This window comes from Folsomia candida, unplaced genomic scaffold (genome assembly GCF_002217175.1).
Source record: "Folsomia candida strain VU population unplaced genomic scaffold, ASM221717v1 Fcan01_Sc002, whole genome shotgun sequence".
Lineage (NCBI taxonomy): Eukaryota > Metazoa > Arthropoda > Collembola > Entomobryomorpha > Isotomidae > Folsomia > Folsomia candida.
The window spans coordinates 6,085,515-6,102,121 of NW_019091194.1; the positions used below are offsets into that span (position 1 = coordinate 6,085,515).

The 16,607-nt window shown below is 36.0% G+C and overlaps 4 protein-coding genes and 1 long non-coding RNA gene across 7 annotated transcripts; 3 read left to right on the forward strand and 2 right to left on the reverse strand.

The window, feature by feature from the left end:
* Positions 1–209: 209 nt before the first annotated feature.
* On the forward strand, positions 210–2,502 carry LOC110843282 (globin CTT-VIIB-5/CTT-VIIB-9-like). 2 transcript variants are annotated; one of them, XM_035848838.1, is made up of 4 exons: positions 210–378; positions 455–683; positions 786–873; positions 2,224–2,502. In XM_035848838.1, coding segments are annotated over exons 1-4 (414 nt in total). In that variant the 5' UTR covers positions 210–283; the 3' UTR covers positions 2,226–2,502. The 2 variants fall into 2 exon arrangements, with proteins under 2 accessions (XP_035704731.1, XP_021944935.1); XM_022089243.2 differs by lacking the exon at positions 2,224–2,502 and having other exon boundaries at positions 786–2,097.
* Positions 2,503–4,770: 2,268 nt separating this feature from the next.
* LOC110843283 (ABC transporter G family member 20) lies at positions 4,771–9,077 on the reverse strand. The gene is made up of 16 exons (XM_022089244.2): positions 8,716–9,077; positions 8,405–8,608; positions 8,185–8,344; positions 7,766–7,920; positions 7,596–7,664; positions 7,485–7,523; positions 7,322–7,415; positions 7,081–7,231; positions 6,795–6,997; positions 6,399–6,728; positions 6,117–6,297; positions 5,898–6,037; positions 5,725–5,828; positions 5,399–5,670; positions 5,233–5,319; positions 4,771–5,168 (listed from the first exon to the last, which is right to left on the reverse strand). The coding sequence occupies exons 1-16, from the start codon at positions 8,748–8,750 to the stop codon at positions 4,942–4,944; spliced, it is 2,451 nt and encodes an 816-aa protein (XP_021944936.2). The 5' UTR covers positions 8,751–9,077; the 3' UTR covers positions 4,771–4,941.
* A 1,602-nt stretch (positions 9,078–10,679) lies between these two features.
* On the forward strand, positions 10,680–11,396 carry LOC118434557. The gene is made up of 2 exons (XR_004834104.1): positions 10,680–10,919; positions 11,018–11,396. It is a non-coding gene; the product is annotated as an uncharacterized LOC118434557 (long non-coding RNA).
* Positions 11,397–11,422: 26 nt separating this feature from the next.
* Positions 11,423–12,458, reverse strand: LOC110843902. The gene is made up of 3 exons (XM_022089960.2): positions 12,300–12,458; positions 12,176–12,230; positions 11,423–12,095 (listed from the first exon to the last, which is right to left on the reverse strand). The coding sequence occupies exons 1-3, from the start codon at positions 12,315–12,317 to the stop codon at positions 11,605–11,607; spliced, it is 564 nt and encodes a 187-aa protein (XP_021945652.1). The 5' UTR covers positions 12,318–12,458; the 3' UTR covers positions 11,423–11,604.
* A 1,277-nt stretch (positions 12,459–13,735) lies between these two features.
* On the forward strand, positions 13,736–15,968 carry LOC110843679 (short-chain dehydrogenase TIC 32, chloroplastic). 2 transcript variants are annotated; one of them, XM_022089692.2, is made up of 6 exons: positions 13,736–14,344; positions 14,444–14,548; positions 14,621–14,794; positions 14,918–15,134; positions 15,226–15,430; positions 15,542–15,968. In XM_022089692.2, the coding sequence occupies exons 1-6, from the start codon at positions 14,170–14,172 to the stop codon at positions 15,713–15,715; spliced, it is 1,050 nt and encodes a 349-aa protein (XP_021945384.1). In that variant the 5' UTR covers positions 13,736–14,169; the 3' UTR covers positions 15,716–15,968. The 2 variants fall into 2 exon arrangements, with proteins under 2 accessions (XP_021945384.1, XP_021945383.1); XM_022089691.2 differs by having other exon boundaries at positions 13,739–14,344; positions 14,441–14,548.
* The last annotated feature ends 639 nt before the right edge of the window (positions 15,969–16,607 follow it).

Sequence of the window (16,607 nt, forward strand, 5' to 3'; positions counted from 1 at the left end):
TATTAGATAATCAAGTTTTTGTCCTGTATTTTGCAGTGAATGGAGAAAATCCAAGAGTTTGATAACAAGAGAATAAGAGATGTCATTATTCTTGTTTGCTTATCAGCAATTATGCGTATGACGTCCGAGAAAGCAATTAAATAAACCATATTTTAGTTATAAGCACAGACTCATGTACATTTTTTCCCATTATGTTTTGGACGCCCAAACGTCATGCTTTAAGGGTTATTCAATTATCTAAAGTTTCAGCATTTGTTTTTGAAAATTTTGGAACCCATTGAAAATGAAGCTAACGCCGGATGAGCGTGCGGCACTCGAAGGAATATGGTCCGAAGTGGCGAAGGACTTGCAAGGGAACTCTGTTGCAGTTTTCTTGATGTAAGGTTGAATAAATTAACAAAATACGCTTTTATGTATGTACACGACTTTTAATTACATAATTAATTTCTGCAAGGTTTTTCGCCGCATACCCTGACTGTCAAAACAAGTATAAAAAATTTTGCTCCACTCCTTTGGAAGAATTGCCCAACAACGAAATTTTTCGAGCACACACAGTAAAAGCTGTGTCCGCCTTGGACTTTGCTATAGCAAATCTGGATGACACGGCGACCATATCGGACGCCCTCATTGACCTTGGTACCCTGCATGGCAAACGATTCGGGGTTACACTTAATGAATTTGTGGTACATACATTTTTATAATACATACTTTTAAAGGGTTGTTGTTTATTAATTGTCACGCATACTTTTTTATAATAATGTACATATGGGCTGTAATTTCTGCAGGCCTTTATTCGAATATTGGCTGAATTGCTGGCTACTGCTTTACCTCACTTGTGGACAGAAACGGCAAAAAGCGCTTGGGGAAAGATCTGTTGGTATATTGTGGAGAAAGTACGAAGAAGCTAAAGGGTGGGCTTAAAGTTTCTGAAAAAAAATTAACTTCAAAACATAAGTAGTCAAAACTTTTTATTGCGTGTATAGAATATTATAATTTTTTGTACGATTATTAACTAATATTTAGAGTGTCCGCCACCAGCTTCCAACATTTGTTCAATGCGTGAATTGAATGACTGTGCCAAATTTTCCAAAACGGTAACCGGAATGCTTTCCCACTCATGTTGAAATCTTCTGAATAGCTCAGCGGTTGTGGTTGGATATGGCGGTTTGTACGCAGAATCCTTAACAATGGACCATAAATTCTCCAGAGGATTCAAATCTGGTGAATTTCCGGGCCACACCCCTTTCCCCCACACTGTCAAAGGGAGCGCCTCCAAAACTTTGGTGGTCACTTTTGCAGTGTGTGCTGGTGCTCCATCTTGCTGAAAGGTGACCTTCTGTTGTTGGGGGAATAAAGTTGGGTCCTTCATGGATTTAATGTAAAGTGGGAGGATCTTGTCTTTGTAGTATGCAGCGTTTACGGTACCTCCACTTATCATATGCAGCTTTGTAACTCCTTGAGCACAGAAGCCACCAGCTACCATAACTTTTAGACCATGTTTTGGGGTCAATATTTTCGGGATTTTTTTCGGATCAGCTGTATAGTATCTTTGATTTTGTCTGTTACCAGTTGGTGACACCTCCAGCCAGGTTTCATCCGTAAAAAGAATGTGAGAGCGTTTCTGCTGCGCCCGTCTGTCGTCACCCAAATATCCCGTTCTCTTGACTGTTTCGCCGAATTTTAATCGGTCCTGAATATTTTTTTGAGTCAGAATCTGTTTCTTAGGTCTTTTGTAAGCCGTTTTGCCCCATTTTTGCTTTTTTACGTAATTTCGAACCGCAGCACGACTTATTTTCTTCCCCTTCTTTTGATACCTCGCCGACTCGTTCAGCTTCTTTAGTGTTTTCCTCACGGATCCACCAATTTTCTCCTTCAAATTTCTTGTTATTTGCGATTTTGAAGTAGGGGAGAGTGCTGTGGGTCGGCCTGACCTTTTTTTGTCCACCACGGTACGGCGACCTTCCCACAGTTTGACCGTATTGTAAGCAACTCCTAGTTTCCTCGAAATTTGGGAGGCACCATATCCCTCGCTCAATAGAGTTTGAATCTGCACCCTTTTCTCTTCTCGACTCCTCATATTGTTGGACTACAAGGGGAAAAAAGCTTTGTTTACATGACTCTGCTGGTTTCCGAATAATATTGATTTTTATGAGGCGAGCTCACCTGATTTCACTCTTTTCAGAAACTTTAAGCCCACCCTTTACATGATAAAATGAAATGTAGAAATCGGATGTGGGTTGCTGATCGTTTAGATTTTTTTCTCAACTACTTAAATATGTAATCCTCTAGTCCTAAGCTCTGGAAATACATTCGTTTACGTTCAATTATGTAGCTGTTATGCCAAATATGATGTTCTTTTCCAAGATGGAGTCAAATGTGCCAATTGGTGCTTAATTAGACTAAAGTAAATATAATTTACATCTTTGCATATGTATGTATAAAGTAACAAGTAGTGTATAAAAAATATAAGCACTCTAATAAAATACAAAGTTTTTCAAACTATTTAACTTAATACTGAGCATTGCACTTTAATAAATTGATTCGGAGACTATTATTTAATTTGGCTGACCAATATCGCAAGGTTATAAGGTTCGCCAAGCCTAAATTCAACACATAGATGCTCATGTTTGTTCATGGTATTAATGGTTCTAGTTTATTTTCCAATCATATTTAATTCTAATTAATGTTAAACAAAGTATAGATAAAACTCTTGGTGTTCATTACGTTATTACACAAGGATTATATATGTGCAGATATTTAATACATACATGAGGCATATCGTAATGAGACACCAATTGAGTAAAGACTTCAGAACAACTGCTCCATTATTATGTACCTTATTATATGAACAATAATTAGAAATTCACTCTGCAAATATTTTTAACGGGCCAAATCCAATGTTCCACTTTTGGAATTTGACGTTCAGCAGGTCCAGATCAATAATTTGATTATTGTTGTAGCTTCCTGTGTCTGTTTGCTGTTCGTAATGACAAACTTGTTTCTGAAATGAGAGGTCACCAACGAGTCCTGAGCCTGGTAAACTAACAAAACAATTTCTGGCTGGAGCATGCATTTATTTAGTAACTTGTTTTGTGAAATATAATGAAGGATATAACGTTGTCTCTCATTTTCCTATTAAACTGTTTTTGCTATTGATGTACCTGGACGCGTGTATTGAATGTTTTTGGTGAAAATCCACCATATATACGTCGACGAAATGTACATGAGCGGTCCAGTCAGTGCCAAAGAACTTCGGCAAAATGTTGTCTCCAGAAGCCTGGTACTACTACTACCACATGCTCGAATTTGGATGCATGTTCCGAGTCTTTCCTTACAAATTCGATGTTGTGACCCGACGGTTGCTTCCCGCATCAACCACATCAGTTCGAATCTTTAGACTTCATAAAACTGTAGTATTTACAGTCTTCTGCTTCGTCACATTTCGTTTCCTACAAAATGTTAGGAAGAGTGCTGAGGAATTTCCTCTGTTTACAAAGGTATTATATTTATTCAAAAGCATACTTAAATATGCAATCCGATATTAAGTATATATATATGTGCATCTTCTGGTTTTAATATTAGGTGCTGAACATCATCTTGGTCTTTGACTGCTTGCTGACCGTCATTATCTTTGCGCAACTGGAAATCTCGATGGAACAAATAATGTTCACATTAAACAATATTCTCCAAAAAGTTGAGGACTTCATTGAAGCTGGTAATGAGAATCCAAATCCAAATCAAGACTCAAAAGAACAAGAACGAGATACTGATCTGGAATCAAATAATTCGAACGTACCTACAAAGCCAAAGTTCGTAACATTACAAAATTAAGCACAGCACTGTCTGTATGTATGTAATGTAATTATATGTTCATGATTTTGAAATGTATTTAACACCAGGATTGCGGATGAAGACCCTGCATTCACGAAATACATTTCAAAGCACATCTTGTTCGCTATGGTTCTACTCTATTCGAATCTGCTTCCCCACGCCATCGTCATTGTTCAAACTCCATGTTCCCCACAATACCTGTCTTCGTTGATTCTTCCCTGTAACTCGCATCGAGATCGACTTCCATACTTGTATACGTTGCCATTCTTCGCTGTGGAAATGTATGCCATCACCGTGGTCCTTTTCCTATTCGCGTTTGCCTGGTCCGTAATTTTCTTAGGGTTTGGATGGGTCCTTCGTGAAATGCGAGCGCTGCAGAAAAATGGGACAAAATGTAACTTGGACACAATTGCAAGATATATCAGATCGCAACGGTTGGCCCACGCGATAAATTCCTGCATGCGACTGTATTTGTCTACGTATCACTCCGTCATGATGATAATTTTGGCACTGCTCCTCTTTGGCTGTGTCCGACTCATGTACCTCGACTTCAGAGCAAATATAATGTTCCCAGTGTGTTGGATCAGGTGTGGATTTGAATCGCTGTCGCCGATGGCAGTCGCTGGCAAGGTAAACTCCAAAAGCAAATCTATATTAGCAAAATGGGAAAAGGGCTGGAAGAAGAAAGAGGATCGAGTAAATGCGAAATCTTGAAATACATTTCCGCTGAAGCCGGCTCTTTGTATACGTTACAAAACTCTATTCTTCTCATGAGCTTAGATAGGCTGCTACAATTAACGTTGAATCTCTTGGTCGCCTTCAACTAAAAAAGTAGTATCTGTAGATCGCATCTATGCAATCCGTAAAGTTTATGGGGATATGCCCTGTGTATATTTAAAACTTGCTTTTTGAGTAGTTATCTGTACGCATAGATATTTATTTGTAGCGAATGATATGTAAATGATTATGTTTATTGTTAAAAATACATATATAAAGATAGCGCAATTGTCTTCAAATACAACTTTTCCCTGAAAATAATTGAATATAATATACATATTTCCATATAATTTAAACACATTCCTCCAAGTCAACTAAAGACTAGGATAGAGTTTATCTTTTTAGATAGCGTATCGCCAAGACTAGAACGAGAAGAAGCCAAATAAACCCAGTCCACGCAGCGAGCACTGCAAATCCTTGCCAAACCCCGGAATTTAAGTCCAATAAATCCGCATCCCTTATTATAATCGACTTAAGTGATTTCGTTGGCAAGGTCCAAGGTAAATAGTGACTTCCCCATTGCAGCACCCAATGTTGAGATTCGATTGGCCAAAGTAACCCTTGAATGAATATCCTTTTCGTTAGTAATAAATATAACGTACTCAAATAATACGTGTGAAATACCAGATAAGATCAAACTAGCCACGAAGAAACATATTCCCGTGAGTGAAACATTGTGAAACTTTGAGTATATTGTGCAGAGGAGAAAATCTACAATCAGACCATAAAGTAACTTTACATACTGAAAGCTGCATGATTTTAGCTATTTATTAAAATCATATTTTCTTACTTAGAGATATTCCCATGAAATTTGCAAGGACCAAGAGAAGTCCTACTTCCCAAATGAGGCACAAATTGACCTTAATTCCAAAAAGGAAAATTGGGACGAGGATTAAGACGGCTGTAGTTACAAGTAGGCTGGGTAGCTGGAAGAGTAAATGAGTCACCAGTGACTCCCAACTCGACGCTCCAGAAACAAAAGCACGATTAAGGACGCCGTCCTTCCTTTCCTGCAGAAATTGGAATCCACCACTTGCAAAGAGTGGCGTGAAGAATGCAACTCTGGAAAAAATAATGTTAAGTTTTTATAGAAATTATAAAATTCCCTCGACCTACAAAATCATTCCGGCTGGGATGTAGAATTCGGGGTATCCTGGGCTGGATATCTGTCGTACGTTTGTAGTTTCGTTGCCAGAACTGATTAGCCGTTCAGCGTCAGCCTTAGGTCATGAAATAAGTTTTAAAATCAAACTCATTATATTTATAAACAGATCATTGGTTGACTTTACAATTGAATCTGTAGAAGTTTCATCTTCCTCGTCATTTAATAACTTCTGAGATTCTTGGAAACAGTCTTTGCCTAACTCTTGTTCCAGAGTGGTCATTGCAGTTGCCACTTTGTTTGAGATGAACTGTCTTAAGAAAATATCTAAAGAATGGCATTACATATTAAGCACTACACATTAAGCTGCTAATCTAATCTTGTCGATTTAGACAACAATAATTACCATTCAATTTGTCATGAACAAATTTAAATCTTGTAGAATTGAAAGCGTCATTGTTGTCGTCACCACTTGAAGCTACTTTTTGGTAGACCTCTGAACCGAAACCGTTCTCAAACTTGAGGAGTGCGGAAATTTTTCGTTGTTTCATTTCTTGAATTGCTTCTTCTTCGGTGTCAAAATCCAGCTGAATCACCACATTGAATTATGCACTTCTAAGTACTTTCAGAAATGTTTACTATTTGATAATACAGTATGGTAAATTGATAATAAAAATGAACCACATACAAAATTGAATGCATCCTGGCCAGCTAAAGTATCAAGAAATCGACATGTCAACATTTTGTTTGAACATCCTGCGACATAAGTGCATCCTAGAAAAGTAAAATTCTGCTCCTCCGCGTCCATATTAACGACTCCAACATTGACATTGTGAAGAGGACCAGTTCTCCCGATGGAGTGACAGAAGCCGACGACTATGATGAGAGGAAGCAGCAACGACGCTACAAATGCCCATGGATTTCGGATGCATTGGATAAGTTGCTTGAAGAACAAAGCGCTGAGTCTATCGCCAATTTTGCTGGGGTTTCGATATCGTGGAATATTCTCATCTTTCATCTGATAAAAGATTAAAGGTTGCAGGTTAAAAGGTTGATTTAGGAATTAGTGTGTATTATTTAGTACCTTCTTAAATGCTGTTTTTTGAGACTTGGTATCCTTGCCTTGCTGTCCAAGTTTAAATTGGTCTTCGTCTTTATTTCCCACCTGTTCCATCCATTCTTTGTAAGAAACAGCGGAAATAACTCCAGAAGAATCTTTACTTTCCTCCAAGTAAGACTGGATTCCAAATGATGAGTTCCACTCGTCCATGCAGACTATTTCGTCTTCTGCAATTATTGTGACATAATAATTAGTTACTAATTAATTTTTGAATTGCAGCTATTTTAATTCTTATATACGTAGCTCTTACTATTCTTTTTATCTCCTTCCTTTTTGAGCCGAATTGTGTCCTTGATGCTCAGCTTGGCCACTGCTTCAGCAATCAATTGGGTATTGTGACGATGGAGCAGAGATGATGGTGAATCTTCGACCAAGAGTCTTCCATTTCGGAGAATGCCCACCTAAATTATATTGACATTGATTATGAGGACTATAAATATTTCAAATTTAAGTGAAAAATTAAGACTAGAATAAGAATGGTAACTTCATACTCTATGAGCTTGTCGAGCTTCTTCCAAGTTTTGTGTAGTTAAAATGACTGAAGTTCTTCCATTCGAGACCAGTTTCAAGAGATGCATCCAGATTCTAGTGAAAATGACATGCGAGTTTTAATTTACATTTTCATCAGTAATTTTCATTGGTAAAATTGGTAACCCTTTTTGAAATAAAATATCCATCCCAGACGTTGCCTGGCTGTAATTTACATTAATAAGGTAAGGTCACATAAGGTCCATATATCTGTATTAATAAGGTAATTTACATTACTCTAATACAATCAGCTCAGGTTGATGAAGTAGCGCACATGCGAGAGAAGCTCTTTTTTGCAATCCAGGACTTTACATTCATAGTCAAGTAAATGGTTAAAAATAAGTTTAATTTATTTTGTGATTAAGCATGTAAATTAAATTGATTAATGTCAGCTCGTATTTTCACACCTTAAACTGCGTAGTGGGGTCTTGAGATGTTGCAGATCTAGCAGTTCCGATAATTTGTCTATCCTTTCTCCAATTTGTTCAAGATTCATTCCCACCATTCGTCCATGGTATTCAAGTACCTCGGTAATACTGAGGTCAACGTGGAGTCCAAGTTCCTATATTTGTGCACATAAATACATGGTGGGAGTTCAAGTCACTTGGGGGTTGCTTGCAGAATCAATTTGATTTTACTACAGGTTGTGTCATTGAAATCGAATTTTTAAAATATGTAAAAATCCGGACTTTGTGAGTGCTTAAATAATTCTCACTAATTTTTAAGATTTTTTCCAAAGCGAAAATACTAATCGTGTACGTAAATATTTTGGTAGAATTATGTACAGTTTTTGTTCCAAAGATTCAATGTATACATGGCCAAATACCTGGGGCATATATCCCACTCTTCTGCCCGGTATACCGGAAGATGCAGATCCTGGCACCGACCCAAAGACATGTAATTCTCCCTTGGTCAATCGCTTTTGCCCAGTAATGCATTCAAGAATTGTACTTTTTCCAGTTTTACTTGCCCCAACCAAGCAGTATCTGCAATTAAAATGTTCGAGTTGTATTTCTTTGTAGTTTGTATAACCGTAACGAATTTACATAGTCCCCTCTTTAGCAAACATGTTGAGATTGTGGAGCACAAGTGTTGTGCCGTATTTCTTGATACCACCTTTCAGAACAAGAGCCGGGCGGCGGGGACTGTACGCCACGGTGTCAACTATGACAGGTTTATTGATAAGATTTGGTCCCATTTGAATGTGTGGGATCCTGTGATCCAGGAGACCTTCTTCAAACTTGCCATTCCTAAAAAAATGTATTGTTGTGACACAATTTTAGTATATGTACATATGCAGTAATTTGACTGATTGATATTTTTGTAAGGTTTCTACTCATGCAAAAAAAAAACTCACCGCTGCTTTCTTCTATCCATTTCCCACTTTTTCATGAACAGTTTTTAAAATGAAAGTAAGTATTTAGTTAACGAATTTACTGATTTTTCCTGTATGAAAACACGACTATGCACAAAAGTTCGTAGTCAACAACTGATTTTTTAATCGATTTAAATATGTGTTAGTGTTACGTTCCGATTTACAAAAGGTGGTTTGGAAGAGATTTCAATAGTCAACAGTCAAGGTTTTGTGTGCCACACTCTCAACTATTAATGAAACAGTGAGAAAAAGTCAACGGACAAGGTATGACCAAACAAGTTTGTCTCATTTTGTTTATAATCAACCATCCGACCAACCGATTGCGATTCATCCTATAGAAAATAGCTCGTCCTTCTCTGAGAAGATTCACCATTCTCGTGTTATTGAAATGGTCACAATTTTACTTACATGAAGAAAGATAATGAAATGTATTGGACACTGGCATCATTTGCAATAAGATTGCCTTCATGCAAGTTATGATTTGCAAATACTTGGATTTGCGATTACATTGCATACAAACAACTTGGTCAACTAAGAAGGCAGTAAAGATGATCGCATGTTTCGGTGGGTGGGCATGATGGCAGGTGGCAAAAAAACAAGCAATCGCATCAATGTCAGATTTACCATTTGATGCACTTGTGTAAATTCAATTATTCATATTATTTCATTGGTGGGATGCTGCAATACTTTGAAGATTACAGGATTACGATAAATTCATTTTTACAAAACGGGATTTATTCATGTATTTAGTTAGTTTTGCACGCACTTTTGTTTTCAGGCCGAGTTTGAATAATAAACCAAAAATTTATTTCACGTTTAAAGTTGTGTTAGATAGATGTACAAATAAAATTCAAAGTATATAGAATTTCGTTATCAATCTTGCGGGAGGGGTGGGAAATTTAATTGAAATTATTATCTCATCAATATGTAGATGTGCATCTTGCATAGTTATTTAAAGATTACTGAACGGTGATTGTCTTGTCCACCCACATTTCATAAATGACAAATACATGATTGAAGCTTCCAACCCATCCTATTTCATATGGCTCTTTTCAAGTCAATTTATAGTGACCATGTGCCTCAAGTCCGTACATTATTATTAAGTTATTTGAAAATTGTTCCCATTATTATGTAGTTGTAGAAGATTTATGATTTTTATCAAAAGGATTTTGAAAAACCCCGAACTACATATATGTACATACATATTTAAAAATTTTAAAATTACCTATTTATGCACCTCCATTTTCAGACAAATTGAATAAAAACTACCACAATAATGGTCAGTCTTTATAGTTGTTATATACATAAGTATGTGATTGCATACATATATACATACATGTATGCATACATAAACTCAACTTTACAGATAACGTCTCTGTATGATGGTAAAGGACAAGCCATGAAATGCACCAAGTAATTCGATTCAAGTATATAGTTAAAATTAGATACATTATGAACTGGGCCTACTTATAAATAATTCAAATATTTCACATATATGTTTATTTTGTAATCCACATCCGTATTGCTGGCAATTAAAATTAACACTGAGCGTGTTGATATAAATTTATTATTTGTATGGCTATCATACATACATATATTATGTACCTACACATATGCACTTAATACGTTTCGGGGAATATGCTGTTGATAATGCAAGCTCTTTGAACTAAACACAAAACACCAATCATAAAACATGCAGATCTCTGTATTTATAAATCATATTAAAAACATTTCTGAAGTTTCAATACACTGTCAGTGAATTGACATCGTTTACTCAGAAATCATGTTTAATTAATACATACAAAATCACGAAGCAACTGCATACATACATATGCGTATGGTTACATCGAAATTTACATAAATATCTTTATCACTTGTACCTTTTGCAATTTCAATTATGTATGTACTTCATATGTACTTCATTTGCACTGTTAATATTGTCCTCATGCAAAGGAGATACGTTTTCTCGGCATTATCGTTGTTATTAAATATTTTGCAAAAAAACGGTTTCCCCGTATCATCTTTATGACTGCGAAAACATTCGTAATATCTTTCCAAGAAATTGGATGATATCGAGACGAATTTGTCGGTATATAAGGAACCTCGGAATGGATTCGAAATATAAAACAGCAGAAAAGCCTAGAAAAAGAACAACCAAAAGCTTTCGATACCAATAATTTAGCTTGGTATGCCCAGCCATAAACATCGAATCGTACATTTAACCTTTCCCATTGTAATTGGCAATGTAACTTTTGTATTCTAATATTTACCTACATATTTACAGCAATCCTAAAATGACGCCCTTGAAACTTTGCTCACTGGCCATCATCCTGGTCTTCTTCGCCGCGACTTGCATTGTTCCGACAACTGATGCCATGTGCGACAAGCATTACCCCCACAGAGGATGTCAGTGTCAGTGCGGAGGTGAACTCAACGGACATTGTCACTGCCCGTACGGTGGACATATTCCTGGCGTTTATTGCAGAGATGGCGGAAATCACATGATTTGCTTCCCTTGGGGAGGTGGGGGATGCCCATTTCCCCGGTGCAACGAATAAACCCTAAACATTATCGTTCGCTAAATATTAAATAATTGTGGCTAATATTTTCCTGTAAAAATTCACAGAAAATCTTATTTAAATGTAAATATGTATGTATCTGAACATGACTATGCAAAAAATTAAATTAATTATCTTATTCACAGTATAATTTATTTAAGTATTTCGTTCATTTTTTAAGTATTTATACTAGTGCATTGGTTACAAATAATCGATAAATAGCTTGTATGCATGCAACATATAAAAAGTACATATAAAAAGTACGAGGACAGTCCTGAAACTAGAAGAGAAGAGGTTGGTCATCATACCGCAATTAAACAATGTCAAAGTTGGATGCGCTATATCTCGGAGGCGGAGGAACCAGTTGTCCTTGCAAAGGACTGTAGGGCTTATCCACTGGGAAATGCACAAGTGTTGACTGCACCGGTTCGTACTGGAGATTAACTTGAGGAGCTCCGGAGAGTGAAGTAATAGGTTGAACTTGAGAGTCGACAAATTGTTCGGGTTTTCTGAGTAAAACGTTAATTTGTGTATTCGACACGGGAGAAGTTTTGAAACCGGCTTTGATTAATTCGTTGATTTTATAGTTTGGAATTTCAATGTCCAAGATTTGTTGACTTCCTTGTGGTCCGGACAGCCAGAGGATGTGTTCGGAACGCACTGAAGGGGCAGCACGAGGATCGCATGTCACCTTGAAGCGTCCGTCCTGAACGTTAGTAACACAATTACCAGATTGAGGGGGACGTATGCCTGCACTTCGCTGATCTCGAGGGGCTGGAAATTTCCGTGGCGTTAAAGCAGCCCCTGGCAAAAGTGTCAAGTGCAATTTAATTTGTGCAGATAGTACAAAATTTTAAAATGGGTAACCATATTGCAGCGCTTACTATGACCACGAGGATTTCCACAGCAGAGACCAATGAGAAAGCCCAATACAAGAAACTTTAGAAGATAATACAATAGTGAAAATTAAACGTAGCTTAACTTAAATTAATTTTGTGACTCAAATACCTGGCATAATTTAGTCATTGTTGAGTGAGAAATCCCATAAGTTGGGAATATCCGAAATTTCTCAAGATCTTAATAGTTTCGCTAAAATAAGTAAATAATTATGTATACGTGTGGTCTGAAATGTGAAAAGATGAAACCAAGTCCTATGTCCGTGTTTATATAGGAAATGAGCCGAGGGGGAGAACAAAGTCAGACACTGCATTGTATTACGTATTTTTAATTTGGTAAAGACTCTCAGACTCTAGCAAGTTAAGTTAATTATTTATCTGCATTGGCCTCGGATTGACTTGAGATACCTACAATTTGGCAATGATGACGTGATTGCGTTGTTAAAAAGTGAATTTTCGTAATTGATTCGATTGGCCGGACAGCGGATGACACGTTTTCTTTCTATTGTTATTCTATTCAGTAATTGTATACTTAATGCACAATGCAAAGTGTGATATTACACCAACGTGAAGATGGGTTCAATTCCATTTTTGATGGATAGATACAATTCTATAATTCAAAAACAACAGACAAGTGCATGCATATACTTAAATTTTATATGGATATGAGACCCTTGTCGCACGCATGTTGCATTACAAATTATAAATTAAAGTCTAGATTGATGTGCACAAATAAAGTCACACTGCAAAAATTACGCAATCTTTAAATGGCATTCATTTTTGTCGTTTGTTTGGGGTAATTTTTATCCAACTCAAAACTTACATATTTAGTTTAAAAGTTCAATTCGGATAACCCGATAATTGTATAAGTATGTATATAATATAAAGAATGGTCGGTAGTATTTAGCATAAGGAGGTTTCAATTTCTTCCTACCGTAGGAGATTTTTATGCAATAAATGAATTAATTTATCTTATTTTGTGCATTTCAAACTACAGATGTAAACTCTATATTAAATATAAATGTTTAGACAGCTATTCAGCTATGCTTACCATAAATTCCCACGTTTAATTCAACCTCAATTTACTAAACACTAAATAGTGTTGTGAATATTTAGACTTTGTTCAATTAGCCCACGGCAGAGAACGCCGTGCACACCGTGTATGTAACTGTCATTCATACAATTCATTCATTAATGGTTTGACAAGTTCCTTAATGAAATGTAAAAATATGAACGCTTGAATTTTCGTACTAAAATTGAATCTTATTGGCAAGTTACATATAGTCATTTCCGTATTGGATTTACAGGGTTTTACAAAAGCAGCATTGTCTTCTTCACTAATAATAAAATAAGAAAGAATATAAGTCCAAATTCGTCCAATAATTAGTGCTAAAATTTTCAACAGATCATTCGTTATGAATAAAAGTTGCATGCCATACTGAAAGCATGTACACACGCGTATATGTACATACACAATTGACCTTGGCTGAAGGGTTCATCGTTTGATCATTCATTGCATGTAGAAAACGCATAGGAGAAGCACGATTTACCTCTGGTCAGTCTTATACATATGACAGATGATACGAATGTTATTATTATGGTAATAGTGGTACATACAAGGTTAAAGCAGTGGCACAAACCACTTTTCCGAGGGAAATTTCGTAAGATAAACTATTAACCCTAAGTTACACTATTTGTGCATATAGTGCATGTCATCCAATATACTATACGGCTCTGTTATCTCATCTTATGTATAATTTCGTATATAATATACCAACAGTCGGACGGGGAGATTAAGAAAGTAAAATAAAATTCATCTCGTTCGACATCTAGTAATAATATCTAAATAAGATAATTTATCAAATTGAAATATAATATTAATATTTGTAACCAATCCTTGTGGTCAAATTCGCATTTGTTTAACTGGCTAATTAATTTGGGTAATAAAATACAACGCATGGAATAAAGGAGAGGTGGTGACAATGGCGATAAATACTATTGCACGTGGGAGTGGTGCCCGGCCACCATCCGCCCCTGGTGGGTGCTGCGCCCAGTTGGTGAAATTTCTATGGTCCTGGATGGGTGTAATGTTCAACTATGCACTGCATCCGAGCAACTTCTACCGAGAATTTTGCACGAGACCACAGACTTTTAAGGGTACATCTTTGTTACAAATTACGTATATCTGTAACCTTATTGTTTGATAAGTTTGTCTCATTGCAATTTATGTATGTGCATTAAATTTTGAAATAGAAGCTCCCAATAGAAGTGGAGAAGTAGCTGTCCTAACGGGAGGAACCAAAGGGATTGGTTTGGAAGTTTTGAAAAAGTTGCTCGAGTCTAAGTTTCACGTGATTATAGGTAAGAAGAGTTGACAAAGGACAAAGCTTATGTACATTAAATCTGCATAAACTACATTATGTTTGTGTTCAGGTTGTCGTTCTCTAATTGCTGGAGAAGAGGTGATGACTTCTATTCGAAATGGAGGTATCACCACCGGATCCTGTAAAGTGTTTGAATTGGATCTTAAATCACTCAAATCTGTGCGTAGATTTGCAGAGAACGTATTGAGGGAAGCCCCTCGGATTGATTTGCTGATAAATAATGGTATGAATATGAAATTTGTGCCACGAACAAGCAGTATATGTGTACCTTGTGTATGAATAGTCGTGATAAAATATCAGTAAATTCCTTATATGTGATAATTTGCTATACATACATTAATTTCAGCTGGGGTCATGTTTGCACCCTATGAAATAACAGAGGATTTATGTGAATCACAATTCCAAGTAAACTATTTGTCACACTTCGTCCTTACCAATTTACTTCTTCCGCGAATGAAGGAAACTTCACGCCGAAGTGATAAACATGTTGCCTGTCGAATTGTTAACGTTGCATCTGATGCCAATTATGGGGGACATATCGACTTTGATAATTTAGAACAATGGTATGTATTTGTGAACAAGGACGATTATTTTTGTTTTCAACTATCTGTTCATTACGTCAGGAGATATGAAATTTTATATGCTTGATTACAGCAAAGTCTATGTGTCCAACAAGGCATATTCTGATTCAAAATTATGTCAAATTTTGCACGCTTATTATTTGGACTCGCTTCTCCGTTCAGAAGATATCAAGGTCAACGTATTGTCGCTACACCCTGGAGTTATCGTGTCCGACCTTTGGAACAATATGCCAAGTGTCGTAGTCGCCATTGTCAACATGTTCAAGTGGATGCTTCGAGTGAGCAATTATTATTTAAAATGGGTCGATATATTTGTGACAATGAGTTGTTGCACTTGTATCTTTTCCTTATTAATGTACTTATACATACATATTTATGTATGCTTATAGACGACCGAGGATGGAGCAAAAACAGTGATTTATACTGCCTTGTCCCCAAAACTGGAGGGAGTGGGTGGAGTCTACATTAATAGCTGTGAGATTGTACAACCAGTGTCCCAGGTTTCAGATATAAGTATACAAAAACGATTATGGGATAAGTCCCTTGAGCTGGGTAAAATTTAATTTAGAATATATGTACATGTATATTATTTTTGGTGTGTATTTGCATATATGTATGTACTTAATTATGCCATAGTGAAATTATTACTTATCTCATACTTATTGCATATTGTGTCGTAATGGTAGAAAAATTCTAAAATTGTAACTTATAATAGATAAAAGCTTTAACTCTGATTATGTAGTTTTGTTGTACCCCATTACTTATCTAATATGACGCATAATACAAGGTTCATGTATAAATTTCTGAAATGAAAAATAGTATCTTCTTGACTACATACTCTATTTCTGATGTATGACAAGTATGACAATAATATAAAGCATTACTAGCAACATATAAATGACAAATTAAGATGCATATGGACTCATCCGAACTATAAATTGAAGTGCAGTTAAGCACTCGACATTTTTATCTCATAACGTCATGCACATATCGTCGACCTAGTTTTAACGATTGCCAAAATTAATTGTGATTAAAAATTACAAATACAATTTCAAGTGTAGGAATTTACGAGGTGCTTATAATTTCAAGGTATTCATACACCTGCTCACTGAATTATTTATAATTGTTATGCATGAAGTAGGAGCTCGTTATTGATCAACAGTAATAATATCGATCCGACCTGTTTTAAAGTGCTACGGGAAAACCAAAGTAAAATTCTGACTTGGATTTTCCTCTAACAAGTGAAGCGTTGCTTAAACTGCGTTTGAAGTACTTATTTAAATAAATGAAAATGAATCAATAATCTCTTTTTCTTCCAGCATTTTTCATAATTTTGATCAAAACTAAAATATAGACAATCATAACATGTGCATGTTATTAGTATTTTATTATTATTATTTGCATATCATTCATGGTATTATTGGCTTAATTCTATCGCTCTTTCATTGCTAAAAT

What these genes read in the sequence shown, in the direction of transcription:
- LOC110843282 (XM_022089243.2), top strand. Translation starts at nt 284, where the DNA reads ATGAAGCTAACGCCGGATGAGCGTGCGGCACTCGAAGGAATATGGTCC. An exon ending in TCTGTTGCAGTTTTCTTGAT is followed by an intron (nt 379 to 454) that starts GTAAGGTTGAAT and finishes AATTTCTGCAAG; the next exon opens with GTTTTTCGCCGCATACCCTG. An exon ending in TTACACTTAATGAATTTGTG is followed by an intron (nt 684 to 785) that starts GTACATACATTT and finishes TAATTTCTGCAG; the next exon opens with GCCTTTATTCGAATATTGGC.
- LOC110843283 (XM_022089244.2), bottom strand. Translation starts at nt 8,750, where the DNA reads ATGAAAAAGTGGGAAATGGATAGAAGAAAGCAGCG. An exon ending in GGAAGGAGATAAAAAGAATA is followed by an intron (nt 6,998 to 7,080) that starts GTAAGAGCTACG and finishes CAATAATTGCAG; the next exon opens with AAGACGAAATAGTCTGCATG. An exon ending in AAACTTCTACAGATTCAATT is followed by an intron (nt 5,829 to 5,897) that starts GTAAAGTCAACC and finishes TCATGACCTAAG; the next exon opens with GCTGACGCTGAACGGCTAAT.
- LOC110843902 (XM_022089960.2), bottom strand. An exon ending in TGGAAATCCTCGTGGTCATA is followed by an intron (nt 12,096 to 12,175) that starts GTAAGCGCTGCA and finishes CACTTTTGCCAG; the next exon opens with GGGCTGCTTTAACGCCACGG.
- LOC110843679 (XM_022089691.2), top strand. Translation starts at nt 14,170, where the DNA reads ATGGCGATAAATACTATTGCACGTGGGAGTGGTGCCCGGCCACCATCC. An exon ending in TGATTTGCTGATAAATAATG is followed by an intron (nt 14,795 to 14,917) that starts GTATGAATATGA and finishes CATTAATTTCAG; the next exon opens with CTGGGGTCATGTTTGCACCC. An exon ending in TGTTCAAGTGGATGCTTCGA is followed by an intron (nt 15,431 to 15,541) that starts GTGAGCAATTAT and finishes GTATGCTTATAG; the next exon opens with ACGACCGAGGATGGAGCAAA.